Here is a 23,028-nt window from a genome sequence, read left to right as displayed (position 1 = left end):
ACAGATGGCTTGGCAGTTAACTGGAAAGGGAGTTGCGGTCTCTTCACTAAACACGTCAGCACACTGTCATGTGTGGAGGTCATGCTGCTGGAGGCAATCGTACTTACATGACTTCATTCACAGGACTGGAAAAGCTTCAGTCCTGTGCTGAGGGAGATGCTGCAGGTAGTGTTTTCTCCACTAAAATACATTAATGTAGCAGCAGTAGTGGTTCTACGTACTGAATTCTACTTGAACAGGGCAAAACACCTTTAAATGCCAAGCAGTAGAGACTGCCAAGGTTGTTAACTGTGTAACAGCAGACTGTGTTTTGGCACAATTCTAACTAGTATGTTGTCTCACTTGGTCACTGCACTGTGATAGCAATGGCAAGGAGATAGGGAGTCCACCTGAGACAGGCCAGAGCACTCCAAGTGTTGATGTAACATACCTCAGTTTTGTACTGATCAGCACTCAACAGCTCAGCTTGAAATACTGAGCAGCTCATGAGTTCAAGCCAATCTGCACTCTGTGCAGACTTACTCCTAGCAGGAATTAGCGAGGTAGCATGCTATTTTCCAGACAAATGGTACTTATATTTTGTAACTAGTTCCTCGTGGGTCAAAAGGAATTTGGGTGAGGCAGCTGGAACTGAAGACCAGCTCTAGGATTAATATGACTGTAGGAGTTTCCTTGTTCTCAACTTGAAAATTTACTGTGACTTTATAGCAACAAGTACAAGCTGATGGTGGAATACAGTAAACTGCTAGATTAAATACTAGAGCAGCTCATAGCCTGTAGAGAATTGAGCCAGCCTGAGGATCCTTAATAGCTTCAGTCTAGAAATCTAATTACAGGAATGACTGAGTTCTCAAGGAAAGCAAAGCTGCCAGCTCTGATGAATAGTCTTGCTTTAGTTGCTCTCCTGTTATCTAAGCTCTTGCTATGTATAATGGCTTTTATAAATTTTGTGATCTTGCATCCTAAATTGCATCCAGAAACATATCTTCCTGCCATTACAGTGCAGCTGTACCTCAAATGTGGGACAAGCTCTTGCATTCCAGAGTACTTCACTGTTTTCTTTAACAATTTCTCAGCAGGAAATAACTCTTCTTTTAGTGGGTTAAGTGGAGGATTTACTCCAGTTTGAAGTTGTAGTGCCCATCCAATTTTTTGAAAACTTGGGTAAGTTTGTTTTGCAGAAAGCCTCCTTTAAAACTAAGCTTCTTGCTAATCCCCACAATTCGGTGAGATGGGGCTGGTGCTATCATGCAGAATGATCTGTTCGTGCAGAACACGCTGCAGAGTGCAGCATCTGGAGACTAACTTCTGGGCTTATGATACTGTCAAATAGTAACTGGCTTGAACCTACGTACAAGCTTCTACTGACTCATGCTTTTCCTGTGAGAAACAGTATGGATTTCCTTCTGTAAAAGCTCTTGCTATGTGTCAGACCTTAGGGGAATTTTCCCCAATCTGGCAAACTTTGGGCAACTACAGCTCTGCCATCAGAGATGACAAGCAATTCACAAGCATTGCTGTGCTGCTGCTTTAATGTCTTGTGAGCTGGGTGGAAACTGATCTCTCCACAAATGACTGCAAGGGCATGTGCTCCTCTTGGCGTGAAATTCTGACCTGCATTCAGCTGGTCGCTCTGTGCTAGCACTTGAGCTCCTTACACTATCCTTTGCTGCCTTGCATCTTTAAAGGTTACTGGTTTCTTTTGGTACAAACACCAAGTGAAAGGAGAAGGGAGGAACAATGTCTAACAATGCTGCTAGAAGCAGAATTCTGGTGGAGGCTGCTGCTGGCTGCTTTGTTGGGCCAGACGAGCCAGCCCTATAAACTCGGGAGGAATTAAACTCAGGAGGAACAGATCACTGGGGTGGGTAAGTTGTTTCTTATTTGCTACATCATGTTGTGGTATTTTACAAGACTTCTATTTCCCATCCCCCTTTTCAGGGCTCTATAATTAAATGGTAGCGTAGCAGAAGAAAATGCTCCGAAGTAATTTTGCTCCTTAAAAAAATAAGAATTATAGGCAGATGAAGCCTATTGAAGTTAGTACAAATTATGGGAATGATACAGGAAAGACAGTAACTGTAAGGTCCAAAACTTAATTTTGATTTAATAGCTTCTTTTTTTAGCAACTGCAATGCTGAGAGCTGGCACTTACAGCGTGACAGGGATCCCTTAATAAGGCTGCGTGAAACAACGACTTTTTTTCCCCTATCAAAACCAGCAACAGTTACTCAAAAGCATAAAAGATTTCTTTTGTTTTTTGAACTCTAAGACTGATAAACAAATCCTTTGTTGTCTGATGCCCACTTAGATGAGCATGGGTAACTTTTGTACTTGGACAAATATGATATACTCGGACAAAGCTGACTGTTCAGCTGCTGTATAGTTAATGTTTATGCTTCAGTGTGTGACATTTTAATAGGCAGGCTAGAACTTGGTCACTGAGAAACTCTTAGTGTGATTAAACCAGCATGACAGCAGATCCAATTTGTACTGAAAAAAAATTGCAGCTAGAAATCTTGCAGATCTTGGAACAAGTAGCACTGCATGTACCAGGTTCCCGTAACAAGCAGTTTAGAAAGTGTGTGTATGACCTTGTGACAGGGTGTGTTTCTCATCTGTAGAACTTCTTTTCAGTCTTTCTGGGTCCTTTCTGTTCTGCTGTAAATGGTTTGGCTTGGCACCTGGTTCCAAGCTGAGCATTTCTTTTTTTGTTTTACAGAATACCCCAAGACTGCTTCAATCTCATTTGTTCCCACTAGTTGAAAACTGGGGATCTTGAATTTGTGATAAAATGTTATGGAACATAAGGCTGGAAAATGCTTAACGACACCAGAGTGCTTTGTGACACTGGTGTGTAATTAGGTTGTGGCTTGAGAGTGAATTAACGTTTGCTATAGCAACCTGCAGGTGCACCAGTCCAGTTTAATGGATCTGGAGTCTTTTTATTCTGCTACATCTTTCACTTCAGCAAGCATTCAGCCTTCAAAGAGTTCGTTGCTAGTATAGCTTGCTTGTTTTTCAGTACTACATGTTTTCTGTGGGCAACTTTCCAAACGTAATGACAAATCCTGACTCATGTTTTACTAATAAAATGCTGCAAAATTGTTAGCATAGGTATGTGTTTCAGTCTAATCTTTCAGTCTGGAGCCTTTGAGATCTTTCAGGAAGGTAGCAAAATCCATCCGTTTTCTTCCAAGCTAAAGGAGACTATAAAGTTGCTAGCTTTTAAGCATTAAGATGGTATGAATTTGAAATACAGTCAGTGAAGGGTAAGCCTTGTCTTGCTTTTATGTATCAGAATTTAAAAATTCTGAGTCAAATTCTGACTTTATTCAGTCATGCATTCTCCTGTGAGGTTCAATGACTCAAGGAGAATTTTTTTTTTCTGTCTGCTGTAGTTTTAATCAAGACTTTAAAATAATCTTCATTTAAAAATCTGTATTTCTCCTTTTCCCCATAGTGCTTATGAAAGGAAGGAATTACAAAGTCATCTGGTATGTTCTTTTCCACAGCAATGAGGTCTCCAATATTATGCAGAGCGTGAATTCCCAAAGTGCTGGTTATCCAGCTGGGAGGCTAGGAGTGGATTCGAGTGGGAAGGGGTGGTTAGTAAATCTTTGAGTTGCTTTCCTTTTGGAAATAGATTTTTGTTTTCAGTTAGAGCGTGGGGAAATGGTCTCATCTAGGGTAAACCAACAGGGTTTGCCAGCTGGAGTCATTCCTTTCTGAAATGTATCATTTCACTCGTCTTCTGAGGTGAGTCAGGCCCACTCAAATGTTAATGTAACGGACTTCTGCTGGGCTCTTCAGAAGCTCGGTCTTGGTAATCTCAGTGAATAATCTTGAGTATCAGCAGGAGCTCTTTTTGCATGTGTGCTCAAGTGGGAACCATGCAAGTTGTTTTGGAATAGCGTCATCTTTTTGTAGTCACAGTAGCTCCTGCTGCACACGCTTGAAAGCTGGGGAAATGTGGAGTCAAATCTTCGATCACTTCTCCTTGAAGCCCATTGTGCGCAGGATTTGTTACGCATAAAGGAATCATTTGTTCTTGTCAGGGAACCCAAGAGAAAATGAGTTTTCTTATTTTACCATGAGACCCCAAGTGATGTGGATTAATAATGCGTGGAAAGGTTTGTAGTAGTTGATGAGTTGTAACAATTCACGTAATACAGCTGTTCAGTGAAATGAAGAGATTCTCTGGTTCAAGGGCATATAATAGGATGTTATCTGCCCTATATTGACCACTTACAGGCTCTGAAACGATGGTGTGCTGCCGGGTGCATCAAACTGTGCCAATTTAAAAAAAAAGATACCATTTTGGGGAGGGGCAAGGGAGGGATAAGTGGGAAATGATCAAGTGGGGTCACTGTTTATGTGCTTTCTAGGATCCAGAAAGCTCTGTCTGCAATCAGTGTTTGTGTTTAAAAAAAATCATGGCAGTTGCTTTCATCTTCAGTAGTTCTCTTTTTAATTCTGATTATTAGGGCCTGGAGGGATGCCGTGAGGTATACAGCCTGCAAGAGCACTTGACTATGTATTTCACAATTCTCGTCGCCTTCAGTGGCAGAAGAAAAAAACACCAGCCACCAGCAACGGAAATGGGTGCAGATTGTCAGAGGGTGATTTCCATGAAGATTCCTAAAGTGAGAGCAGTGAGATAGAGGACTTGATATCCTGTCCGTAACAGTAGCTATTCTTTTATGCTTTGACCACCCATTTCCTAGGAGATGCTCTCGACCATGCAAGTCTGGTCAAGTCTTTACTTTCATGTAAGTCACTTACAGGATTTAAAATGCACCTTTTGCAGCCTCTGGTATTTCAGGGGCTGATTATCTTCCTCAGATGCTCTTCTCCTTCAGGCTTTCTGCTGACAAGTGTTGTTAGCAGCTTCTTGGAGGTCAAGTTGAGATGGCTTGCAGTCTGCCTGTGATTAAATATGAATAATCCTCTCCCTGTTCAGCAAAGTAAGCACTGTTGTGAATCCCATGGAGGCTGATGAGAATTAAGCATGTGGTGTGGTATTTTCTTGGACAGGATGAGATTGTGCACAAGGCCTTTCTGAGTTGATTCGGGTATCAGTAAGAACCAGTGTTTGTTGTGAAGTTAATCATGGCCTCACAGCAGTGGGTATGTGTGTCTACAAGCATACATGAACTGTTATGGTAATTTGATGGAAAGGTAGCGAGGAATTGCAGATTAATCAGAAATCCAAATGCATTTCTGTTTGTTTGCCATCTTTGAAAGGGTTTATCTTATTTTTGCCATTCCAGTACTGCTAACCCGAGCAGAGTAGCTGCTCTGCATCTGTGACTGGGACTGCGAATGTTCATTCCTTCCATGTACCCTTCATGTTATTTTTTTTCCCCTTACTTCCCAGTGCTGGAGGGAGGTGGCCTTAGACTTGGCATGGGACCACCTCGAGGGACTTGCCACTGCGACTGTCTTAGCTCTGTTCTGAAACCACGTATAGTTCTGGCAGCATCCAGGGATGAGTTCTGCAATGCAAGTACGTGTTCGTTTGCTTTTAATCCTGGCAGGATAAAGGTGCTTCCATTTCCCAAAGGGTCTTTCTGCAGTTGGTTCAGCCACGAAGCCACAGCTGTATCACTGCACTGTAGCTGCAGAGTTCACTTTCAGATGAGGCTGGCAGCCGGAATCCAGCTGCCTGATTGCTGGGTCTTGTTACGCAAAAATCATGTCACAGTTAGCAAGTCTCGACAGGAGCATGCTCTGCACATGGCTGGGGGAGATGTCTTACACAAAATGTTCCCTCTTTTGGATAGGGCGGCTGCTCCAGGGGTAAGGGAGAACACAGCTCTGGCGTCCAGTATTCCTTACTTTCTGTGAAATCCTGGATGGAAAGGAAAACAGTGTTGGTTTCTCCCCTGCATTCCTGTAAGTACAGCTTTCAGACACGAACTAGGGAAGGGCTGTCTGCCTATGTCTGCAGATAAAGCAAAGGTAGGTGGTGGTGTGACTTGCACAGTCTAATTATTTAGAAGTAATAGGTAATAAATTCTTCCATAAAAAGCTAAGCCCAAACTGTCTGCACTCACAGGCACTCATAATTTGAGTATGTTTTGGTTTCTCTTCCAATTACAGCGTTAGGCATTCACATGTGATCACTACCCGGGGAGTTTCCTTGTGTCCTTTCCTCACCGACCGAAACACGATTGAAGCAAAGGGCACGCGAGGAGCAAACCCACCCCCTACTCTGCCTTTGTCCCAGACCAGCGAGCGTACCGTTGTGCAAACCTTACTGACAGAGGGGGTTTTAGGGTGCTTTTTGTAGCGAGTCCTGGCCTAAGGGTGCCCGGGGGGTGGGAGGGGAGGAGGCAGCGCTCGCCCCGTCCCGGGCAGGGCTGACCCCCTCGGGCACCACGCGGAGGGGTTTGTCTATACGCTTCTGGGAGCGGGGTGAGGCGGTGAGACACCGCCATGCCCGCACCGGGCCGGGCACACCCCGCACTCCCGCCGCCCCGCCCCGCCGCGTGAGGATGTGACGCCGCCGGGGCCGCCCCTCCGCGGGCGCGGCCCTGAAATACGGCCCCGGCCGCCGCCGCCGCCGGGCAGCGCAGGAGCCGCGGCCATGCCCGCCACCGCCGCGCCCCGCCGCCTGGCCGCCGCCGCCCCCGCCGGCAAGGCCAAGCTCACCCACCCCGGCAAGGCCATCCTGGCAGGTAAGCGACCCCCGGAGCTTCCCCCCCCCCCCCCGCGGGTCGGGTCGCCCGGCCGCCGCTGCCAGCGTGGGCATCCGTGCGGGCGGGGCTGCCGTGAGCCCCCCGGGGCGGGGGGGCGGCAGGGCGCTCCCCGCAGGTGCTCCGGCCCTGCCGCTGCCACCCAGCCTGCCCGCATCGCCCGTCCCGCTCGGGGCTCCTCCCGCCCCTCTCCGCTGCATCCTGGTAGCCGTCAGCCCCCGGGAGGTGGCCCGCGGCGAACCGGGGCTTCCCTTCGGCGACGACAGCAGCAGCAGAGCCCCAGCAGACGCATCCCGAGCCCCGGCACCAGCTCTGCGGGCTCCGCTGCGCCTGGCCGGGGCGCGGCGTCGCTGGGAGGGTGGTCCTGCAACCGGTGGCCTGGCTGGGGAGGTGGCGGTGGTCCCACGGCAGCCGCGCCGTGTGGCAGGGCAGATCTCCACGTTGGCTGAGCTGACGGAAGAGGCAGCAGCAGGGAACCTCCTTGTGCACCCCCTGAAGACGTTGACCCCTCAGGTCGTTCCTGCTCCAGCCCTGTCTCGCACACTGCTTTCATACAGCTCCTCTGACGGCTTCTTGGTCCCTCCTTTGTGTCTCAGCATCAATCCCAGTGGATCAGGGCACGTTTTCGTATCCAGTTCTGACCATTCCCATGGGATCTGAACAGGCTCCAAGCGCAGCAGTAACTGCAGAGTTAACGCGCTTCCTCCTGCTTGTGGCTGGTTTGAGCTTTGAACTGAATGGAGTCCAAGACAGTCGCAGGCTTGTTAAACTCCTTTGTAGCCGTTCGTTAGCTCCCTGGTTTTCCCTGCCACTCACGGGATAATTCCCAGAGTGGAGATTAGTGTTCCTCCCTTTGAAATGAGCCATCGCAGCCTCAACACTACTGGCATGTTTGGAGCTTTTGTGTTTTCCAACCAATTCCCCCTCCTACGATTGTGCCTTTGTTCATCTGTCCAACTCCCTGCTCCCCTCCGAGGGCAGAGCTCCAGCCTCCTGTAGCAGGGACTTGGGAGCAGCGAGGCTCTCCCTGCCCTCAGGCTGGGCGTGGGGAGCTGAGCCCTTGCTGCTCCAGCTCTGCCCCTGCCTTGGTGGCCGGCCTCCCATCACGCAGCTCCAGCAGCCCTGAGGGAAATGGATGTGAGCAGTGGAGCATGCAAAGGGTGACGAGGCCTCCCAGTGTCACATCGCCTGGAGAGGTCTGTGCTGTCACCTAGGCTGCCCGGCCAAAGGGCTGGGGCATGAGGAGGCGGCAGCTGCAGCCAAACAAGAGGGTGCCTTAACGAGAGCGTGCCTTCTCGTTCAGATCAGACCTTCGGTGAGGCCAGGCTCCTCCAGAGCTCTCTGCTTTTCAGGGGTCTCAGAGCTTGTGCTGCCACCCCCTCAAAGTGGGTTGTTAGTTCAGGCCTCTTCTTACCCCTTTTATTTAGAGGTCTTTTAAATTAGATTTAACCCAAGCTTCAGATGGGAAAGACCGGCAATTTTCTTCCCATCCAGCCTTCCCAGTCTTTCCCAACTCGCTGCGTATGTGCGGTGCATCAGGTTGTCTCTGCCTGGGCCGGTGTATCAGGAGACTTTTGCAGCCCTTGCGTAGGTCGTAATCGGGGATGATCAGCTGTAGATGGCTTATCAGCACACTGACAGAGGCTGCAGCAGGCTTGCCCAGCTCTCCCCTGCCAGGAAAGTTGCCGTGGGTGTGCCTGGAAGCTGTTCTGGTGTGAAGGAAGGGACATGGTGCTTGTGGCCTCTGCCAGGTGTCAGGTTGGGCAACATAGTACAAAGCTGCACATGCCCCTGCTTGGAGGAGCCCTTCTGGGTCCGTGTGAGGCTGCAGAGGTCGAAGAAGGACCCTATTGAGATGATAGTCTTCTCCTCGCACACAGCAAATCAGAGTAATTGGTTAATGGGCAGAAGTCCAGCCAAGCCTCTGTGGTATCTAATTGTATTAGAGAACCACAGAAATGGGAGAAAGCTGCTGTTAACTCCCCGCGTCCCAGTGTGCTCAGCCCGCCAGCCCCTTGCTGGGGACATGCCGTGCCATTTGGGGCTGTTTCTGCTGACTTCAAGGAGTTTACTGATACTCTCAGGGTTTCTCATCTGACATCTGTCTGCACAACAGGGGTGCGTGCTCCAAAGCTCGACCCTCTGGAAAGCTGAAGGTGTTCCAGATGGGCCGTTCCTACTGCGCCGTGCTTAAATAAGCAGCCGTCATCCCACCGTGGATGCGTATCTGCTCCTAGACCCTGTGTGCAATGAGATGCGCTGCCAGGGAAGCACAGCTCCCTCGCGCTGCCCACACCTGAGCAGGCTGGCGCTGGCTCTTCTGAAGAGATGTGAGTGAAGCTCTGGCTGCTGAGAGCTCTTCTCCTTCAGTTGTCGCAACAGACAAATGCAAAGTTAAAAATTAATTTGCTAATGGACTCTGGTTTGTCCAAGCAGTTGTTGTGTGTGTGCCAAGGCAGCACTTCACCTTGCTGTGACCATACAGCCCGTGCCGGTGCTGCGGCCGTGTGTGGCCCCAGCAGACGAAGGCAGCTTGACTGTCCTGTCTGGTTGGGTGTGTGTCACTGCCAGGACTTGGTCTTGGGGATCCTCCACGCAAACTGAGCTGCCGGAGGGCAGAGCTGAGTAGGTGGGGCCCCTGCCGCTGTCCGACCCCTGCACCTCCTTTGCAAGGGGAAGAGCCCCCCAGGCTCTGAGCTGATGGTACAAAGTTGGCTTGGTGGACCTGGCACTGGATCAGAAATGACATGGCTGTAGGACACTAAGGTTTGGCATAATGTGGCTTAGTTTAAACTTGATTAAAAGACCGGCAAACATGCAGGCTGTATGCCGAAACGGATGTTATCTGTGTCTTCCTAACTCGTCTGCTGGCTCAGTTACCTGCTATAAAGCTGGCATAATGTGCTTGTGAACTCGTGAGCTGGTTTGAGGGCCAGCTCGTGCCTCTTCTGCTGGGTAATAACCTGTCAGCAGGCAGAGCCAGGAGTCCAGCCGTGTCTCCAGCCTCCCTACAGTGTCTGTGCCGTGGTTTTCAAACAAACCCTTTAGCCCGTCGGGCTCCTGTCCCTCCCGCCAGCTCCTGCCAGGCACAGATGCTGCCGGTCCACCGTGCTGCGGTGGGCAAGCGGGGAGCTCGAGATAAAGGCAGCGTGCGGTGAGGCAGGAGCGCTGGCTGCAGAGCTGGCCGCCCCGGGGTGTCCCCGGAGGGCTCCTTGCTGGGTTTCGAGGCTCCGCAGGGCTGTCAGGTCAGCTCCAGCCAGCCTGCAGTGGAGTATTTAGAGTCCAGACAAATCGTCCTCACCATTTTGCAGGCAAAGCCCCGCTCCCCTGCCCTTCTCCTGAGAATTTTGCTCCTGGTTGGCAGCAGCCGTTTGATGAAAGGCTTTGCCTGCCCTGCCCAGAGTTAAGGACAGTCTGTCTCTGTTTTTAGCCAGCTTTGAAGCCTGGGGTCTGCTCCCTCCCCCGGAGAAGCTCCCACCTGCCTTGCTCTCTGCATGGTACCTCTGCTCGCCTGGGGGCTGGTGCGCAGTTGCTGTTCCTGCCTACACGTAATCCTGCCTGGTCAGGGAGGCAGGATGCCTGGGTGCTGTCCTACACGGTGCTTGGTGTGGAAAGAGCTCACAGTGGTCGTGGGTGATGCTCTAATGTTTGCTACAAACATCACGTACCGCTGGGAAATAGCAGTGACACGCACCAAGGTCCCAGGAGGAGCGTGGGCAGGAGGAAGAGGGGCTCTGCGGGGAGGAGGAGGAGGGCCTGCAGGGTGGGGCACGGAGCATGCGTTTAGCAGGGAGCCCAGGGTCACAAGAGAAACAGAGCAGTAATTACAGCTTCGGTTTGCTCTTCTTTGTTAATCTCTTGACACGATCTTGCTTAGGAAATGCCGTAGCTACAGAGGAGTCGGGGACTGGGTGTGAAAGCTGCGACTTGCTTCTTGCAGAGCAGGACTCCTTTCCCAAAAGTCCTGGGTCCAGCTGGGCTTCCAGGGCCATTGCCCTCCTGGGAGAGCGAGAGGGAGGTTGTGCTGCTGGGAATGGCCGTGGTCTGGCATGATGGATGCCTGGTGCTCACAGCAGAGGAGGGGTGTTCCCCCCTTGATGCTGAGCTGGGGGTGCCGGGTGTTGGGGTGAACATGACTGTGGAGGAGGGTTGGTGAGCATGGAGGGAACCAGGCTTGCCAGGTCCGCTGGCCTTTGGTGCATCACGCCTGGCTGTGGTTTCCCCTGGAGTTGCCCCTTCTGGCTGTCATCTCTTTGGGGAGCAGGGCAGGAGCACGCTGGCCGTGTGTGCGTCCCTGCCTGCCTGTGAGCCCTCGTGGACTGCAGCTGCTACGGGAACCTGGAGCAGCCCTAAGGCTTCTGGTGGGAGGAGGCTGTCAGCCCCAGGAGTGGGAAACCACGTCGGGGTGCCCAGCTTCTTCAGTCCGAATGAATTCTGGGTGAGCTGGGGTTAACCCTGGGCTTTGAAATGTGAGTTTCTGAGATTTCCACATGCCTGATGCTCTGCTTGACATTCTGCAGGCGACCATTTTCTCTGGGTTGATGTAAACGATCGGAAGGAGCCGTCCATCTTCCCGGAGGCGATGAGCACCGTGAGCTGACAGCTCAGGGATGCGGCAGCGTCTCTCGTCTCTGACGGCCTTGTGCTGTGCATGCCAATGCAGCCTCCCTGCTCCCGCCTGAGCCATGGTGACCCTGCGCTTGTGCCCTGAGGTCCCAGGTCACCTCCTGACAGCAGGGGTTGGTTTCTTGCCGCCTCCTCTCTCTCCCTGTGCTCCAGTGCCTGGTACAGCAGTCATTCCCCTGTGCTGGTGGCCGGGGGACCAGAGCCTGTCCCCGGGGAAGCCTCAGTCCTGGCAGTGGGTCCTTCATCCAGCCACAGGGCTGTGCTGGGGGAAAGCGTCCAGCAGCCCTGGGCTCCGATGTCAGCTCCCTGTTGCCTGTCTTTAGAAAGATTTTTCGACACTTAAAAAGTAGGTGTCTGAAGTGGGGTGATGGGTTGGCCGGGAGCCAGCTCACAGCTGTGGAGCCGGGGTCTTGGGGTGCACAGGGCGGTGGGGAGAAGGTGACTTGAGCCGGGATGAGGGACTCGACAGTCCCCAAAGGTGAGCTCAGCACCGAAGGCAGGTGATGCTGTGACTGCGAGCGAAGGGGAATGGCTTTTGCCATCATACTCACAGCCAAGAAGTTCAAAATATAATAATGATTTATTGCAATATTGGCCCGTTGAGAAGTAAATGCAAAGAGGAGATGAATGAGCGGGTTGTGAAAGGACGGCCTGTTGAAACAGGACGGTTCCAGTAAGATTAGGGACAAATTACTCCATCCCCGTGCACGGCATTATCTGCAGCGCTGTTTGCACGGGGCTGTTTACCCACCCGATGGCACGGGGTGGAGGGGTGCGCTTCGCGTTTGTCGTTCTGTGTATCCCTGGTGAGGGGGTCAGACTTTGCCAGCCTGGCCGCACCGCACTCCCGTGACGGCAGCGGCCACGTGTGTATTTACCGATGTACGCGCTGAACCCCTGTGCCCCCCGCTGGCCTTGCCCTCATCAGATTGGAGACCTCCAGGGCCCCTGGCCCCAGCACGGGGGATGGATGTCCTCTGAGATGGGCTGGCCTGTCGCAGAACATGTTTTTTCCCTTCTAACCAAAACACGGGTAATCCTCTGGCAATTTGGTTTGGGGGAAGCAGCCCTCCCCGATCTCAGTGCCCTATAAGACCTTTCCTCGCAGCCCCCGTGGCGGTTTTCCCCAAGGACGGGGCTGCGGCTGGGCAGTGTGTGTGGCAGGAGGAGGTGTCTGGGCGAGGGCCGTGGTGCCAGCCCTGCCGAAAGCCAGCTCTCCTGGCGCCCGTCTGCCCCCAGAGCCAGGCTCTGCCCCAAGCCCATGTCACCAGACGCCCGTGGTGGGATGGTGCGGGAGGGTGGGGCCCGTTCAACCCGTTTCACCACTGCAGGCACGGTAGGATTTCCCCACGGCCTGTAGCTGGGTGATGTTAACGACGTGGCTCAAGAGCAGCGTAGGTGGCTGCCAAGAGGGGCTTGGTCCCTTGGCAGCTGGGAGCAGGCAGGCAGAGGGGTCTGTGCTGCTGCTGGGGCAGTGCCGGGGCCGCAGAGAACTGTGATGAGCTGGAGGTGGGCGTTTCTGCCTCCCTGATTTGTAACACCTGGCTGGTCTTCGATTATTTTTTATTTTTCATTTCCCCAGTTATCCTGGCTAATGGGGAGGGCACCACGTACTCCCGTGAGGGTAGGGACCACAGGCGGGATCGCCTGCTGCGCCCGCAGCGCCTGGTCGCTGTCACGAGTCTCAGCTGCTCAGCTCACCCCGCACACCGGCACCTGCTGAAAGGGGGCCGGGTGCCCCCCAACAGCGGGGGAACATGGGGGTCAGCTGGTGCTGGGGACTCTGGAGAGCTGTGAGCCTGTTTGTGCCTTCCACCAGCCCGGAGCTGCAAGCGTGGGTCAGCCCTGCCTTCCCCACCCTGAGTGTGAGCTCTGCTGCTTTGCTTCCAAGCCCTTAGGAATAATTTCCTCTGGCCTGAAAGGATCCATCAAAATCTGAAGTCAAAAGGAGCTTTTTGTATGGAAATCAGGTGCTTTTGTATCTGCATGTGAAATTTTGCTGGAATTGGAGAGGCTGAGATTGCTCCCCAGGTGCCTGCTTCTTATCAGAGCCAAGGGACACCCGCTGCTTCTCCATCCCTCTGCGCCGCTCCAGCACAGGAGCGGGACGCGTTTGCAGGTGCAGGCACTCGCAGAGGTGACGGAGGGTCGGTGCCACCTCCCGCCCCTCTGCAGCTCCCAAACCGGGCAGCGGGTGCTCCCTGGGGTGCTGGCTGCCGGGTCGGGGTTTGCAGGGGGAGGTAGTGCCAGCCCCGGCCCTGTAGCCTTGGTTTGTGTTGGCTCTCGGGGCTCTGCTCATCTTCCCCATCGCGGCTGCATCCTCCTGCCCTTGGCATCCCCTGTCCTGGGCGCCAGAGCTGGGGTCCCTGGGACGGGCTGCTCGGGGGGTGGCTGGTGGTGGCCCCAGAAGCTGCTCGCTAATGGGATTTGAGGTCGTTAGCTGAACCCGCATGTGCTGATGCCATCACACCCTGCACGAGCATCGCAGGGGCAGGCAGCACCCTCCCGCTGTCCCCAAAACCCCTCTTTCTCCCCAGCGGTGCCCAAGGGCTGCGGCCGCGTCCTCGAATAACTCTGCTGGCCTCTCTGCAAAGGAGAGCTAAACTTTTTCTGGGAAAACTGTGCCAAGTGACTGACAAACAGGTATTTTTTCCCTTCTCTCCCTTCCCCGCTGGGCCTGCGGGTCGGGGTTGCTGGCAGCTGGGGCGCTCGCAGGCTCGCTGCAGGCGGGGAGCGGGATCCCCCCGCCAGCGGCACCTTCTCCGGGGCCGGGCAGAGCAACCTTCCCTGAAGGACATCCTCTCTCCTCTGGCTCTGCTGCATCCAGCTAATAGCTGAGAGCCTTGGCTTGGCATCCGCGCTGCCCCGCTTGCTCTTTCACCCCCTGAGTGCTCGCTGGTGGCTGTTCCTGCTGACTCTGCGGTGTTGCAAGAGCTGAAGCTGGTGGTTAAAGTCCGGGTAAACACGTTGCAAAGCCCTCGGTAGCCCTGGCGAGGGAGGGGGGTTGAAAGGAGCTGGTGCTCGTGGGCAGTGGGGTTATTTGCATAGAATAAGGTTTCCACTGTAATAAAACGGCGTGGGGAGAGGATGCTCGACAGCAGACTGGGACCTCTGATGGGTCTGGCTCCCAGGGAGGGAAGGGGCTGCGGGCGGGTTGTGCCACCCTGTCTCTCTGCAGGCAGAGGGAAACAGGAAAAGATTGGCCCAAGTCATGGAGTGTGGGCTGGGTGCCCCTTCCCGTGGGATTTGGGGCCAGAGCACCATCGGGGCGCAGGGAGGGGACCTGGCAGGGAAGGCAGCACAGGCAGCCTGAGAGGGAACAAACATCTACGGCTCTTAAAATGTCCAGCAGTTCAGGTCTGCGGTGTAGGAGGGAGGGCAGCGGCCTTGGCAGCACCTGGGCGTTCGCGTGGCCGTGGTGGCAGCCAGGCTGGTGGCACAGGGGCGTGTAGGGGTGCAGAGAGGTGCCAGCCGGTGCCGGGCTGTTTGGGGACCGTTGCACCCAGCTGGAGGACGCTGCTCCTCATCTCGCTGCTCGCCAGGGACCCGCCAGCTGCTCCCACAGGAGCTGTTCGGCTTTGTGGGAGAAATTGCGGTGCTTGGCAAGCCCCGTGCCATGGGACTGGCGGTGTCTGCCACCTCTGATGGACATGCCAAGGACAGGGAAGGGTTGAGGGGGCAGCAGGAGAGCTCTGGGGATGGTGGCTGTCCTCCTGTGGTGCTGCCGGCTGGCCATGATGGCATGAGCCAGGCTCGCTGTGGCTGCTGCGGCTTCCTCCCACGCTGCTGAGGCACAGGGTGCCGCAGAGGCATAGGGGCTGGTCGGTGATGGTCACCCATTGCCGCCTCCCGGAGCGCCCGCCTGGCCTGGGCTCAGCAGCTCCAGCCCCTCCTGGGAGCGCAGGGGGAAACAAGGGGCCTTTGTCTGCCGTGGCGGAGCCGGGCTGGCCTCGTGCCCCGTCCCCAGTGACCCACGGGGCTGGGGCGCTGCCAGGCTGGGCTGGAGGGTCCTGCCCACAGGATGGGGGTTTGGCACGGGATGCTGTGGTGTCCCTGTCCCTGCTGTGCCTGTGGGAGGAGAGGGGATGCTCTGGGAGCGTGGGGCTGGGCTTTCCCGTCGTCCTGGGCTGTGCTGGATGCTGGCACGGCTTCTGGGCTGCCTCGGGGAGCACGAGCGCAGCCCGCTGCTGCGGGTGCCTGGGGAACCGAACCCGGGTAAGGCTGTTCTGAGGTGGGGGCTGCAGGGGGGAGCGCAGGACGGCTGCTTCCCTTGCTCTCCAGAAGGACACGCTGAGAGGAGGCAGCGGTGCCCTGGGGGAGGCCAGCCTGCCTGCCAGGACGTCCCCCCGCTGGGCGAGTGGCTTTGCTGGTGGCACTGTGCAGAGGTGAGCTGGAGGCAGCGCCAGAGACATTAAGGGTCTCTCTTGTAGATTTGGAGGCCATACAGAAGAAATAAGACTACGTGAGAAACCCCCCGGTCCGAGGAGCTGGGGCCGCTCACTGCTGTCGTGGGAAGCAGCCATGGCCTGGCTCCCCCTCCCGTGGGCCAGTGTCCCCTCGCAGGGTGCTTTGGAGGGTGCTGATAAGCTGAGCTGTGCTCTGCAGGGGCTGCGCTTTGCATAGGGCAGGAAAACCCGCTGCTGCACCCTGCCCCTGCGCTGGCCCTTCCCATGATGGCAGCGTGTCCCCCGGGCTGCAGAGGGGCCATGGGGGGCACGAAGAGCTCCTGCTGCGCTTTGGTGCGAGGAGCCGAGCTGCGCGGCCATGGGCCGGTGGGGGTGAGCCCAGCTCCGGGGACCTCCAGCCCAGCCGGGCCGGCTCGTGGCGGGGCCGCTGCAGGGGCTTGGAGCACGCCGAGGGGAGCCGGACCCCCGGGCGCTGACGTTGCTGGCTGCCGGCATGCTGGCACGTCCTCGGTTGCAGTGGGAAAGCTTCAGCCAGTGTAATCAGCGACCAGCAGCCGCCGCTGCGTGAGCCCGGGGCAGCCGGGTGGGCTTGATGATAATTGTGCTTCGGCGCTGGCACGGCCGGGGCTGCAGACGGGCTCCTGCCGGCGCTGGGGAGCGGAGCCGGGCCTCGTGTGGCTCTGTCGGGTTTATAAATCCCCGTGCCGGCAGCTCCCCTGCGGGATGCAGGGCTCCGGAGCGGGAGAGGTGCCCTTGAGGGGGAAGCGATGCTGAAACAGTGGCCGTGGGTGCGGTGTTTTGCCCTGTTTTCCCACCCCTTTGGCCGATCCCCTCGCCAGCACTTGCCATGGCCAGGCAGCGATGCCTGTGCAGGGTGCCAGGTTGGCGTGGGGCCCTGCTGCCGTGTGAAGTCCCCAGGTGTCTGGTGAGGACAGGGACACCTCATCCCAGCCCAGACCTGGCTGCCAGAGGCCTGGGGCTCAGCCGTCGTGGAGCCGGCAGCAGCCCCGCGGAGCTGGACAGGCCCGGTGCCGCTCCCGGCCCCAGCTCCCCTCCTCTCCCACCCAGGTGGCCTGGCCGGAGGGATCGAGATCTGCATCACGTTCCCCACCGAGTACGTGAAGACGCAGCTGCAGCTGGATGAGAAGGCCAACCCTCCCCGCTACAAGGGCATCGGTGAGCACACGCCCGGTGCCCGGCCCCAGCCCGCCAGCTGGGTTTGGGGGCTCCCAGGAGCCGGCTGGAGCTGGGGGGAGCAGGGTTTGGGGGGGGGGGTGTTGGGAGTGGCGTGGTGGCCCTCGGTGGGGCAGGTGATGGTGACGCCGCTGTGCTCTGCCCCAGGGGACTGTGTGAAGCAGACCGTCCGTGACCATGGTATCCGGGGGCTGTACCGGGGGCTCAGCTCGCTGGTGTACGGCTCCATCCCCAAGGCCGCCGTCAGGTGAGTGTCCCCTGTGGCACGTGGTGAGCAGGGGGGACCCCAGGTGGCAGCAAACAGGGGGGTGGGTCTGGCCTCCACGTCCCCAGTGGCACTCTGCCAAAGCTGGGTGCTTTCCTGGGCTGGGAGGGTCCTCTCGCAGACCCCGAGCAGTGGGGTGCAGCCCCCTGGCCGGGCGCCCGGGGGTTGGCACGGCGGCTCCTCCGCAGGTTCGGGATGTTCGAGTTCCTCAGCAACCAGATGAGAGATGAGCAGGGGCGGCTGGACAGCACGCGGGGCCTCGTCTGCGGGCTGGGCGCCGGCGTGGCCGAGGCCGTGGTGGTGGTCTGCCCCATGGAGACCATAAAGGTGGGAGGCAGCCGCCAGCATCACCCCACACCAGCATCCCTCCCCAGGCTGGGTCGGGAGCGGGTGGGAGCCGGGGATGCCCGGCTTTTGGGGACCTGAGGGCTGTGTGGGTTTGCTCGAGCTGGTTTTGTAGGGGAGGAGCCCCATGGAGAGGTCAGGCCCAGCAGCTGTGGCCCCTTCCCCGCTCCAGGGAGGACCCCCCCCCTCCCCAGGAGCCATCCCATCACCCACTTTAGTACCGCACAGCCCACGTGGTCACTTGCAGAGGCAGTTTCCCAGGTTTTCCTCTGCAAAACGCACAGCTGGCCGTGGGCACAGGCTTCCCCGTGGTCTCGCCCGGCGTTGCCTGGCCACGTGGGTTGGCTCTGGTCTCAGGACCATCCCTGCAGCAAGGCAGGAGGCAGCCGGCAGCCCTTTGGGGCTTGTTGCATCCCCCCTTTCCTCGGCCGGGACGAGCACATCATCTCCCCGCAGGTGAAGTTCATCCATGACCAGTGCTCCCCCAAGCCCAAATACCGCGGCTTCTTCCACGGTGTCCGGGAGATCGTTCGGGAACAGGGTGAGTCCCCGGGGAAGCCGTGGCTTGTCATTCCCCTCCCTGTACCCCCATGCTGTGGGGACGGGGTGGGAGGTGGGGGACAGGTACAGCTGGGACCGGCGGCCTGGGGAGGTTTTTACCTGCCCAGGTGGGGCTGGTGCTCCCCTCCAACACCTTCTCTTGCTGCAGGACTGAAAGGGACCTACCAGGGCTTAACCGCAACCGTCCTCAAGCAAGGATCGAACCAGGCTATCCGCTTCTTCGTCATGACCTCCCTCAAGAACTGGTACAAAGGTACAGCACCCCCGTGCCCCCAGGCCACCCCGACTGTGTGGCCAGGTCCCCCAGCCTGTCCTCAGGAGCCAGGCTTGGGCTTTCCATTAGCACACCCTCTGCTCCTCATGGCTCAGCCTCTCGTGATGGAGAAGGAGGGAAGCCAGGGCAGGGGGGGCCCAGCTCATGGGCCTTGAAGGGTCCTGGTGCTGGAGTGTCACTTCGCCCTTGCCCTGAGCCCCTCAGCGCTGCGTGGGCTCTGTGGGGCTGGTGCTGCTGGGCGGTGCCCTCCAAACACCCCAGTCACGTTGGGCGCCAAAAAAGGACTGTTGTGGTTTAACCCGAGCTGGCAATTAAGCACCGCTCCCCCCTCTCCCAGTGGGATGGGGGAGAGAATCGGGGGAAAAAAAGTAAGACTCGTGGGTTGAGATAAAAACAGTTTAATGGGACAGAAAAGGAAGGGAAAATAATAATAATAGAACATACAAACAAGTGATGCACAGTGCAGCTGGTTGCCACCCACTGACCAATGCCCAGCGCGTCCCTGGCTAGCGATCCCAGAGGAGAGAAATCCCGAAACCACAATCCCAGAAGAGCGAGCGAGCTTCCCAGCCAGCCTTCATCTGTACATTGAGCATGACTTTGCATGGTAGGGAATATCCCGTTGGCCAATTTGGATCCGTTGCTCTGGCTCTGCTCCCTCCCAGCTTCTTGTGCACCTGCACACTAGCAAAGCGTGGGAAGCTGAAAAGTCCTTGATTTCTGAGCCACAACTAAAAACATCAGTGTTTTATCAACATTCTCCTCATACCAAATCCTGTACTAAATCCCAAACATAGCGCTGTTCTAGCTACTAGGGAGAAAATTAGCTCTATCCCAGCCGAAACCAGCACGCCAGCTCAGCACAGCACGAGTCCTGACCACGAGCAGCCAGACCTGGGACCTTCCCTGCAGGCTCCCTCGGGGATGCCGCGCTTCATCCCCGCACCACCACTCTGCCCTCAACCTCTCCTCCTTCTCAGGGGACAATCCCAACAAGGTCATCAACCCCTTCGTCACGGGGGTCTTCGGAGCCCTCGCAGGAGCTGCAAGCGTCTTTGGCAACACCCCCTTGGACGTGGTGAAGACCAGGATGCAGGTGCGGCGCTGGGGCACGGTGCGGGACTGCTCTGCCCGCGGCAGGCTGGGGTCACCCCTGTGTGGGGGAGATTCTGCGCCGGCGCCCGATGCTGGCGGGGTTGGGGAGATGCCTGGGGACGCTGCCCCCTCGCAGCGAGGCCATGGGGTGCTGGGACGTGTTCGCATGGAGGTGGGGACGTCCCTGCTGGGTTCGATGGCCCGCAGCGGTGAAGGGGGATCGGTTCGTCCTGGCGTACCCCCAGCTCTCACCGCCCTCCCCGAAATCCCCCCAAATGCACCCCCAGCTCTGGTCTCTGACCCTGCTTTTCCCGTTCCGCAGGGGCTGGAAGCACACAAGTACAAGAGCACCTGGGACTGCGCCTACCAGATCATGAAATACGAAGGGCCCCTGGCGTAAGTCGTGCAGCAGGGCTGGGCGAGAGGGGACGGGGGGGAGGATGAACGGGGAGGGGGCTGTGAGGGCGCCCAGCCCCACGGATCCCCCTTATCCCCGGCAGGTTTTACAAAGGCACGGTGCCACGCCTGGGCCGCGTCTGCCTCGATGTGGCCATTGTCTTCGTCATCTACGACGAGGTGGTCAAGTTCCTCAACAAGGTGTGGAAAACGGACTGAGAGGGGCTGGCCGGGGTGGCCCCCGCCTCCCTCGCCCCGTGGGGCTGCAGCTGGAGAGCCGGGACCAAGCCTGCAGCATCCCACCAGCGCTGCCCAGGGCCACATCTGCCCCCCGCGCACGCCCTCCCCCAAACCCAGCCACCTTTATGTTTAGAAACAGGCTCTGGAGCAGGTTCAGTTCTCAGTTGTGTGCTGCGAGGGGCAGGGAGGGAGCAGCAGCTCAGCATCCGCACCCCCAGCATCCCGGTTATGCCCACCCTGATCCCCTGGTGACGCTTCCCCCTGGTCCTGCATCACCTGCAAGGTTATCCAGGGTGAGGTGTCCCCAGGACGGTGGCCCTGCGCCCCCAGGGCCTCTGGCAGCCAGGAGCTGCCGGCTGCCCAGGGGCCAGCTCTTTTTGGGGGTGCTGAGAGCCCCCCGGAGCCGTGGGGGTGCAATGGCCGAGCTGTGCACCAGCTGGCGGAGGCTCTTGGGGCTGACACCGCTGGCTGGGAGTGATGCCCCGGGTCTCACAGCGGCTCTGGGGGGGCCACCAGCCCTGCACCCCCCGGGACGGGAGGTCAGTGACCCGCCGGTGCGGCCCCAGGCTCCCTCCTCCCTCCCGCCTGCCAGCACCGAGACCCCCCAGGGTGCAGTGTCCCGGCCCCCAGGTCCCACTCAGCCCGGGGCTGCTGAGCAGGCGCTGCCCAAAGTTGCACGTACCGCCAGGCCTTTAGTTCTCCTTGCTGCGGGGCCGGGATTGGGGCGAGCCGGGTGCCCCCATCACGCGCCGTTTACAGTCGAGACGCGTGCGCAGGCCGGGGCAGCGGGGCACAGCCCTGCACCGCAGGCTCGGCCCCTCGGCCGGGGGTGCAAACCCCTTCTTCTGCCACATTCCTCCCACCTGCCCTCGCCTCGCCGCCACCCCGTAGGCAATCCTGTAGCTTTCAGAGCTTCGCGCTGACCCACTAACACCCGTGGCCGTGGGGCCGGAGCCCTGCCCTGCCCCACGCCAGGCTCGGCCCCCCAAGATTTGTGCCAAACTTCCCACGAAGGAGCCGGGGGGTCACAGGAGCCAGGCCTCACCCCGTCCCTCCTCCCTCCTGTCATCAGTGACGAACGCGGCCTTAACACGGGAGGGCGAAGGAGGAGGAGGAAAGCCCAGGCAGGATTTACCTCCGGCTTTCTGCTCTGAAGCCAGCGAGGGTTGGGTGGGGTTTTTTTTTTATTGTTATTATTCTGGTTTACATTCGCGATTTGAATAAAATCAGTCTGGCTGTAGCGGCTGTGTGGGCGTCCCGGCAGTGCTGAGCGGGCGGTGAGCGGCTCCTGCGGTGCGGGTGGGGATTGGGGATGGGGTCCCCCACTGTGCCCCAGCCCCGCTGCCCTCCAAGGCCGAGCCGGTGCTCCCGGGGGAGCGTCGGCTTCAATCCAGCAGTGCCCCCTCACAGCTGCTCCCGGGCACCTCCAGGGTGGCATTGTCCCCTGCACAGCGTTTCATTAACCAGCCCCATTAATTTTATTAATTCCTCGCCCTGGATGCAGAGCGAAGAGCTGGGACAGCGAGAGTCACAGTGAGGGTCAGCGGAGCAGAAGGGAAGGGGCTTTGTCCCCCCGCCCAGCCCAGGGGCGGTGCGGCCGGGGCTCCAGCCCTCACTGCTCGCCTGGGGGAAGCTGTCACTGTCCCTCGGTGGTTTGTGGGGACCTGGCGCCATGTGGGGTCTGCTGCTCTGCGGGGGCTGGCTGCTGGCCACCGGCTACCTGGCGGGTGCCACAGGCGGCTGCTGGCACTGGTGCTGCCCGTGCAGGAACAACGCCTGCTGGGTGCCGGGCGCCCGCCGGGCTCACTGCTACTGCGACTGGTACTGCGAGAGGACGGGCGACTGCTGCGAGGACTATGGGGCTGGTGAGCGCTGGGGTGGGGTGGGGTGGCACCGGCTGGACCCTGCGCCAGCAGGAGCACCGGGGCTGGGGACACCAGCCTGGGCTGGTGCTGTAGGTGGCAGGTGTTTGCTGTGATCTGTTAGCGTCTGGGATGCGTCTGGGGCTGCCAGCTGGGCTGGGGACGCAGGTAGGACCCTCCTGCCACAGGCAGACCTGGAGCCGCCGGCTGCACTGGGGCAAGCGGGTGTGCGTTGAGTGCTGGGGGGATGTGTCCCACCGCCATCCCCATTGCACTGGACACGGGCTGCAAGGAGCCAGGTAGGTGGTATTTTGGGGGGGGAGGGACGCCCCTTCAGAGGCGCAACGCACCCGTCTCCGAAGAGACGTCCCCCCCCATGGAAGAGCATCTCTCCGTGCCCCTAAGGCATCTTCCTTTTACATTCTTAATTATAAATATAAGATATTTATATATAAAAATAATATTATATTATGCCACAATATTATAGGATAATAATATACCATAAGATAAATCAATATGTACTATAAATCAATAATATATAATAGAAATATATTTGTATAGAATAGAATATTTCAGTTGGAAGGTGCCTACAATGATCATCTAGTCCAACTGCCAATATATGTTATTATATGTATAATTATACATATGTTATATATATTTATAATTATACATATGTTATATATATTTTTTTAAAATTACATTTAATTATTCACGGCCCACCCCAGCTCTCACCGGCTTTCCCTTCCAGGACGTTTTGGGTGGCCACCTCTGTGGCGGGGTGCCAGGGCTTGTGGGTGCAGGAGAGGCTGCAGGCGGGGTGTGTGTCCCCCCTGCCAGCTCTCATCTTCGTGTAGCATCCCCTGGGGCAGGTGAGCTGAGCCCTCCCCACCACCCCTCTGTGCTGGGGAGGGGAAATGAAATAAAAACGTGGTGTCTTTCTTAATTTCACCCTTCTGCAGGCTTGTGCTTGCCCTCGGAGCTCACTCCCCGCGTTTCCATTAAGTTTTTTGGTGAAGAATGGGAAGAAACCCCTGCTTATAAAGATTAAAAATAAGAGAATTGC

The 23,028-nt window shown here is 57.1% G+C and overlaps 1 protein-coding gene across 7 annotated transcripts; it reads left to right on the top strand.

Annotated features, from left to right (window-relative positions):
- Window positions 1-1,637: 1,637 nt before the first annotated feature.
- On the top strand, window positions 1,638-21,343 carry SLC25A1 (solute carrier family 25 member 1). Of its 7 annotated transcripts, none has more exons than XM_068412317.1 (13): window positions 1,638-1,868; window positions 4,488-4,772; window positions 4,846-4,967; window positions 5,381-5,509; window positions 5,787-5,898; window positions 16,802-16,909; window positions 17,075-17,174; window positions 17,381-17,519; window positions 17,994-18,078; window positions 18,247-18,351; window positions 19,353-19,468; window positions 19,790-19,863; window positions 19,968-21,343. In XM_068412317.1, exons 4-13 carry the CDS (start codon window positions 5,492-5,494, stop codon window positions 20,080-20,082), a joined length of 972 nt encoding a protein of 323 aa, XP_068268418.1. In that variant the 5' UTR covers window positions 1,638-1,868; window positions 4,488-4,772; window positions 4,846-4,967; window positions 5,381-5,491; the 3' UTR covers window positions 20,083-21,343. The 7 variants fall into 7 exon arrangements, with proteins under 7 accessions (XP_068268418.1, XP_068268422.1, XP_068268419.1 ...); XM_068412321.1 differs by adding an exon at window positions 3,464-3,497 and having other exon boundaries at window positions 4,488-4,967; XM_068412318.1 differs by having other exon boundaries at window positions 1,638-1,864; window positions 4,488-4,967.
- The last annotated feature ends 1,685 nt before the right edge of the window (window positions 21,344-23,028 follow it).

This window comes from Nyctibius grandis, chromosome 14 (genome assembly GCF_013368605.1).
Source record: "Nyctibius grandis isolate bNycGra1 chromosome 14, bNycGra1.pri, whole genome shotgun sequence".
In the NCBI taxonomy this organism is placed as follows: Eukaryota; Metazoa; Chordata; class Aves; order Nyctibiiformes; family Nyctibiidae; genus Nyctibius; species Nyctibius grandis.
This window is presented reverse-complemented; position numbering and strand designations above follow the sequence as displayed.